The sequence below is a fragment of the Anneissia japonica genome, unplaced genomic scaffold (assembly GCF_011630105.1).
Source record: "Anneissia japonica isolate Jap-2015-1 unplaced genomic scaffold, ASM1163010v1 scaffold10466_len380309_cov135, whole genome shotgun sequence".
Lineage (NCBI taxonomy): Eukaryota > Metazoa > Echinodermata > Crinoidea > Comatulida > Comatulidae > Anneissia > Anneissia japonica.
Genome location: NW_022715455.1, coordinates 131,981 through 139,940, shown reverse-complemented (window position 1 = coordinate 139,940; position 7,960 = coordinate 131,981). Strand labels below are relative to the sequence as shown.

General features: G+C 35.2%; 1 protein-coding gene across 2 annotated transcripts in view; it reads left to right on the top strand.

Moving 5' to 3' along the window:
* The window catches only part of LOC117109237 (3-beta-hydroxysteroid-Delta(8),Delta(7)-isomerase-like), a 12,612-nt gene extending 4,729 nt beyond the window's left edge, over window positions 1-7,883 (top strand). Inside the window, exons 2-4 of one of the 2 annotated variants that reach the window (XM_033251496.1) lie at window positions 3,983-4,019; window positions 6,835-6,977; window positions 7,448-7,883. In XM_033251496.1, the coding sequence (XP_033107387.1) occupies window positions 3,983-4,019; window positions 6,835-6,977; window positions 7,448-7,683 (416 nt within the window). In that variant the 3' untranslated portion in view covers window positions 7,684-7,883. The remainder of the gene's footprint in view (window positions 1-3,982; window positions 4,020-6,834; window positions 6,978-7,447) is intronic. The other variant, XM_033251495.1, reaches the window with a different exon arrangement.
* The last annotated feature ends 77 nt before the right edge of the window (window positions 7,884-7,960 follow it).

The window sequence follows — 7,960 nt, the reverse complement described above, 5'->3', positions numbered from 1 at the left end:
ATAATAACTGCTAACTTCCTACCCTATCGCGTTGTTTTGTTTTGGTGACAACATGGCCGGTGTAAGTCACGTGATTGAAACCGAGTTGGCCAAACTCTCTCTATCTACGATTCTGTTTATAAGCAGAGCCGTAGATAGAGTTTGGCCAACTTGGCGCATGGCGCCTTGTTGTCACCAAATGGCATGCGTGCGTCGTAAAGATTTATAACACTTTATAACACTGATGCTGCATAAACTTTCTTTCATTATTCTGTTCATGAGGACAATTCAATTTAAATTGGATTTTAATATATGATTGTAAATATCATATATATTTACCTAACTTAGGAAGTTAATTTTAATCAACACGCTGTATTATTTTAAGAAGATAAAGTGAGGACGATTCTTCATTGTTGTTACGATTATCTTTTTGTTTTGAAAGGCTATCGTCTAGGCCTATACCTAGTTGCTAAAGAGGCCTAGGCTAGTCTAGCCTCTAGTAGGGCAGGCCCCATCTCTCTATTTTAGGCCCTACTGTAATATCTTTGAGTCAACACTGCAGAGAGGAGAAAGGTTAGGCTGTGCAGACAGAGTAGTTTGCAATGTGAATTGTCGGCGATAATATGTTAATTTCGCCTGTAAATAAATGATAAATAATATTAATAACATGAAAGTTTTCTAATTAATTGTATCTAGGCCTATACTTGGATATTATAAACTTTAATTTATGAAATAAAATATGCTGGTCATATTCTAACCGATACAAATAGCCTAGGCCTATTCTTTGTAAATTGTAATCTAAACAATAAATCAAAGTTTATTTTTGTTTTTTTAAACAACATATGCCCTAATCATAATCAAGAAACTAGGCCTATGTAAAGTGAAATCAGCATTCTCCACACTATAATATTAGTAAGTTATTATTATCATTATTACTGTATTGTTATTATTATTAATTATTATTATTATCATTCAATTTTTTATTTGTAATTGTAAAACATTTAAACGTTTTGATTTAGTGTATGTATTAAAACAATCAATATAATACAATTATTATTTTTTTTAAATAAATTATTTCTTCTTAGTTGCACAATTAATTGATTTGTAAAGCACAATTGACATGTTTGCATAGCACAGGAATCCTTGGACAAGTTTTTGCTTTTATTGGAGGATTCAATTTTTATTTTAAATTATAATTTAAGCTACCTTTGACTGATACTTCATGTAGCTTTCTGGAAATTTAGTTAATTTAACAGCAAAGTGCAACATTGCATCTTTTAGAAATATCATTGCTGCTTGAAAATCGTTCCTTAATATAGTATTGAATAGGCCGATTTAAGTACTACCTTAGGGTGTTAGGCCAAAGAAGTACCGAAATCTAGGCCTACCTAGGGCCTAGGCCTAGTAATATTACAATAGGTGGATTACCGCGAAGTGGGGCGGGCGGTACGTGGATAGAGAGATTTTTCGATCGCCATGCAAAGTTTAAATAAAATTCAAAATCATCCTCCTTTTTGGAATTTTAGAAAATTGATACATTTTTGTTCCTTTGTTGGATCGATTGCAGCAACCCCAAACTGAACATAACGGTATTTCACATATATAACATTAATCATCTACTGTATCATAACTGCTAATATCTTATCCTATCGCGTTAGTTTGTGGCTCGCCATTGGCCAATGTTTTGTTTTGGTGACAACATGGCCGGTGTAAGTCATGTGATTGCGATCCACCCAATCACACGCGCGTATAGAATCCCGTGAAACGGAGTTGGCCATGGAAACTCTCTCTAATACGGCTCTGTTTATAAGATCTTTGGTATTACTCAATTTTAGATATTTTGATGGCGGCGCCAGACTCTGAAATCTGGCTGGGGAAGGAGAGGGGCCCAATATAATGGGGTGACCTGAGGTGGACGTGGTCAGACGTCGTTCAAAATACCTCGAAAGTGCCCCCGAGAAATATGACAATTTAGGGGTTTCAGAGACAAATATTTAATCGATTTTGTAAGTAGATTTTCTACTAATATGTAAAATATACATCCTACAGTAGGCCTATTTTTCTCACCGATAGTTTTTCTTCTTTTTTTTTGTTTTTTTTTTTTGGGTGGGGTTGGGGGAAAATGCCCTACCTTATAGCACCACCACTGCTCCCTGGTTGGATCGACCTCTGGCAGTGGTACAGTAGTTGCAATGAAATACAATTACAGTAACTGTATTTATTTTATTTATTTTTAAACACATGGGCTCCCTAGCTCAAGGATGTTTGTCGCTAATCCTTACCAGAAAGGGGAAGATTTGGGGGGGGGGGAAAAACAGGGGAATGTTGCACCCCATCTCTGTTTTTGCAACTGCCTTAAAAAAAAAAGAATATGAAACAAAATGTATACAGAACCTGTAGCGTAACTGTACACGTATCCAAGCATTTTCACATTTGGCCTCGTAGTAGTACAGTAGCGCCCCTCACTTTGCACTGCTGAGGGTGCCCTCCTCCTTTAAAATATCCTGGATCCACCCCTGTGTACGTTTTTAAACACATGATTGTGCTTCCTCGTTCTCAGATTGCCTTATAAAGTTCTCTGACATTTTGTGTAGCCGTATTCCGAGCAAAAAGCATAATCTCATCCAAGTCAACCATATTCTATTATTTTTTTACTCACATGAACAACCTTAAATGGTTGGGGGGAAGGGTTGGGCATCATTATCTGCTCAGATTATTGTCCCCTCACGATTTGCTAATTATAGAGGTCAGTGATAGAGACGCTTGTTAATCTGGTATGTGTACACCACAAAAATGGCAAAGAAGGACCTTTATAGTCATGTTAATTAAGTGTACCTCCAACATCATTGTTTTCCATCAGCCTTTGGTAGAGGTTATCTACAGTACAATAGCCTTACATGATTACGAGGGCAATGTCGATCGCCGGGGTCAGAAATCACTGTAATAGTTTATTCACTTTGATGCAGAGTGGTTGCCGATACCAATCACATATTCGGGAAGGGCAGGTCTCTTAGGGGCTTCTATCCCTCTGCCATTACAGTGTAGAGCATGAATCATTCCTGATGATGATATTTAATGTCGAAATATTGAATCCCGACACGATGGCGTGCATTTCGATACTTGGAGTATGTATTATACTCACTTAAATGAATGGCATATGAGAATTTATGTATATTGTTTCCTGTATTAAGGAACCCAAGCAAATTTTGTTGATGTGTACTTTTTTCATATCAAATTTTGTGATTAAGTATTAGTTCTAGAAGAACCAGAGACAGGGTGTGGTGTGGTGGGGGAACCAAATTATTAGAATATATAAGTAGGGATCGAGTGCTACTGTAGCAGCATCAGGCATAATGAAGGGACCACAGTCGCAATTACAAAATACTGTACAAGACTGGCTGATTGGAGACTAAACATCTATCCTAACATTTTCCCCTTCAGAATATTCTTATTGTTGGCCCAAGAAAGGGCATGAAAAGTTCGTTTTGAGTGTTGCTTCTATAAGGAAATCCCAGGATGCCCCGGGAAATAATTACCCTTCAGATTGTTTAAGATAGTTTTATGCGTCTTTGCGCTCAGTGCGACACAATTAAAATGATTATGTGTGCAAAACGCATCACTTTTAATGGTGATTCGCTCAGACTGCTACTGACAATCGGCAAACCAACACAACATCGCTTACCTTGAGATTTTCTGCTGACCTTTTTTCTGTGTGATGAGGAAAAGGGAGTAGGATTTTTCTGCACTGTATATCCCAGCTTCCTAAACCTTGTAATGAGAATTAAATTAAAAAATATCATATCATTTTATACTGTAAGCTTGAAGGGTCACCCATTAGTCTCTATAAAAAACTAAATCTTGGGGCTAGAATAATTATAGACCTACATGAGACAACACATAATCATGTCTTACTGATAGCTATTAAATATTATAGAACTCGATTGGTTTTCGTGATTTGAAATTTGAATCTCATTAAATAAACTTAATTTTTTTTTTTTTTTAGGGAAAGAATGGGGAAAAGCTGATAGTCGCTATGTCACGTAAGTATCTATACACAATCTGAACTCTATGTATCATCATGTGTACATTTAGCATTCCCATTGCATTTCAGTATAGGCTACACAACAGTTTCTTTAAAGGAATTTAATAAAAATAGATCTGTTGTATCAACATGTTCACTGCTGTTAGGGCCATATGATTTATTATGGTTATTGAAGTATCTTGTGTAAGTGTATTTCGGCCCTTAATTGAATAATAATAATATAACGTACGATGTTAAATGTACTCACTATAAATATTTCATTGGTGTCCCGGATCTCTTCAGTATAGTAGGCGGTGTTGTTGTGTACATTTTGTCGTGAGCTGGTTTATTCTGGTCTTAGTGTGTGGCGCCATCTGTTGTTGGGCATCATAATGCATGGTAATTTATGCATGAAACTTTCGAGAGTTGCTCATGCATGCTGAATATAAGCCCTACAGTAGATATAAACCATGTACATAGGGAGAGCAAAAGAAACGAAAAACACACCACACAGAAGGGAGATAAACAAAAATAGAGGATCATAAATATATAAGAGGAGTTAAATAGTAGATTTGGTTCGTTTCCTGGGTACTTCATTTACTTGCCGAAGCATAGGGTCTTCAGGATGTTTGCTCAATTAGGTGACATATATGTCGTGGTGTGTTCCGCTATGTTCTTCGGTCATTTGTTGATGAAAGACTCATGCACTGTGTTCGTTAGTATATTTTGTTAAGTGTTCGCTAAACCTTCTTATACTTTTGGAGGTTTCCCCAATGTATACGCCAGAGTTGGAATCATTGCACTTTTCGCATTCTATTTTATAGATAACTTCTCACTGTTTGCAGTTTACATTGTTGCCTTGCTTGCGCACAGGGTAATTATCCGTACATTTCTGTCTGGGGAAGGGGTTGGATTTAACAAGGGTTTGTTTAAAGTTGCTTCTTGCCCATTCTGTAACCTTGACTTTGAGATCTGATTTATGAATAATTTGTTGGATATCATTTGCTTGGTAACTGTTCGACGTGGCATCCACAAACAGTGGTGTGTCGAACCCTCCTTTCTGAACCCAGGTTTCTTTCTTTTTTCTCTTTCTCTTTGCTTCTCTTGCATTACGTTTCCATTCCTTCGGTCTATACATCGGTACTTGTCCTGTTCTGTCGTTTTCTGAAATGTGTTCTTTTCTGAAATCGTTTCTGAAATCGTTTCCATTCCTTCGGTCTATACATCGGTTCTTGTCCTGTTCTGTCGTAGTCTGAAATCTGTTTTTTTGTACTATTTTATACCTGTTTTCGTTCTTGTGTAGTGTAGCCATTCCATTGCATTCTATATATGTGGCAAAGACAAGCCAAACCAGTCACTCATCGCAAAAATCGATTTGAGTTATTAACACAGTGTTAGAGAGTAAATAATAGCTATAAAATGGTAAAAAAATCATTCAAATTGGACATTTCCTTATGAAGTTACAAGTGTTTAAACATAGAGCTGTTTAAAGAACAATATATGAGAAATCAGCCTTCAAAATTTATGATTTCAGGCATTTCTCATGCAGAAATGATCATTAAATCCTTAAAAAGTGTTGTTTTAATATTAAAAATGGAGAAAATAACAGCATAGAACGATGTATAGATATGTAAAGGTTAGTTTAGTGCAATAAAATAGATTTTTAAAAATTTGAAATTCCAGCATGTTTTGGCCATTTTCTCTGAAACATGGTTTGCAACAAGTGACTGGTTTGGCTTGTCTTTGCCACATATGGTGCTGGATATGTATTCGTTTTTTCTTCTTCTGTATTGTCTGGGGATATATTACGCATAATCCTTACAAGATCATTAACTAATATATATGGAGTTCAGGTCCACCCTGTTTACTTCTAGCGGGACAAAATTGTTGTAGTTCTTCTGGGATAAGTTTGATTTTATATTGGTTTTCGGAAAGTTTGATAAACAAGCCTAATTATTTATGGTTTATGTTTAATGAAATCAGTATCACTCTCAAGCAATATGTCACAACATTTGTCAACGGCAAAGTCTACATCGATAGATGGGTTCAAAGCGACGACATCCATGCTGCATATTCGACAATTGCTAAGGTCATCTTTATTACATTTATTTATCTGGTCAAGAAAGTCTTCCGTGCTTTCACATTCATGGTATTACATTCTTTGATGAGAGGTTTGAGAAATTTACATTAGACAAGAAATATGAAGCTCTGGAAATGCATGACGTTAATAGGGCCGCACACAATGACGACAATAATAAAAAGTTAAAATACAGTGAAAGGTGTCAATGTTATTACCATATATAGACTACAGTACTTTCAGTGTACTAAGCCTAATGACAGGCATTTTCTTTTTTAATGTTCCGTAAAACTGCAAATAGAACCCCAATGGGCTTAATCTCGAGAGGAAGCCCACCTGGAATTGAAGCCCCATCTTTAGTTTGCAAAAGTAGCCTTGAAAAGAAGCCCAACTCAAAACGAAGCCTATCGGCTTCTTTTTTAAGATAGCATGGGATTTTTTTTTTCCGAGATAATATAGTGCATACACTGTACATGAATTTCAAAGAAACAAAATAAATTAAAAAACATGCTTGGTTTGTATAGTACTGTAGTTTAGGTGATTTAATGCCAGTTAATACACTCCATGATAAAGATTGATGTGACATTTCTTGTTTTATAGTAGTAATTACCAAAATTTACAGCATTCATTTTGAAAAGAAGCCCCCTCTTTCTTTGCATAATTTGCCTTGAAAAGAAGCCCATCCAGGGTTCACAAAAAAATAGAAGCCCAGGGCTTCAATTTAAGGTTTTATGGTAATTTATTTTCTTTTGTGCAGATCTGACAGTTGCATTGTAAGTATTGAAAGCATTACTGCCTGGACTGAGGGGCCTGCATGCTTCTGGATCATGTATGCTTTCCTCTACAATGCACCATACAGACATCATCTCAGAATCATTGTGTCTCTAGGACAACTATACGGTAAGTGTACTTGAGATCTACATAATTTGGGCAATTATCCAGATTATGTTGTTAATAGAAAACCTAAATTTGATTATCATTAATAAAAATAAAATGCTCTACAAAAAAGAAACTTGTGAATTTATAGATGATTATTTAATTGTATATACAGGATGGAATTCGTGTAGTTGAAACTTGTATAATTGAAGTTTATCATATGTTTTATGATATATTGTCACTCATGTTCTCATCAACACTCGTACAGTTAAAAGTGTAAAAACACTGTGCTTCATTCCTTTGATTGGTTGAAATTCAGAAAACAGGTGGAATTACATCCAGACATGTATAAGTGCAACAGGCCTTGGTATTTTCAGCTGTATGCTTAATCTATAAATATTAGAATAGAAATACCTAATTACCTTTGCTAATGACTTGTGAACATTACTCTAACAGACATACTGTAACAAGTAAATTTTTATATTGCATTGCAGGTACGATTGCGTACTACATGGCGGAGTGGTTGGATGGATTTAGTCATGGACCATTTGGTGATCCTTTCTACTTCTTCTTCTACTTTGTTTCAATGAATGCTTTTTGGGTTGTTATACCAACGCTAATGATCATTTTGTCTTGGCAGGAATTAAGCAAAGCGCAAGCTTTTAAAGATGAGAATGATAGGCCTGCTTCGCAGAGTGTTAGGAAGAGTAGAAATAAGAAGACTAAGTAGTTTTTGTGAGTGATATTTTAGGAATTCAAAGAGAGTCATTAATAACCAATTATTAAATGATCATAGTTTTTAGTAAATAAATTTAATTTAAGTTGATTCAGAAAATTTTGAAAATACAAACACATGGAAAAAGAGAATCATTAAATATCAATATACAGAATATATATTATATATAATATAAATCATCAAAGGTACATATACAGTGTACCTTTGATGATTTATATTATATTTATTCAACAGTGTTAACGGCTAACTTCCTTCAATATCATATATATAT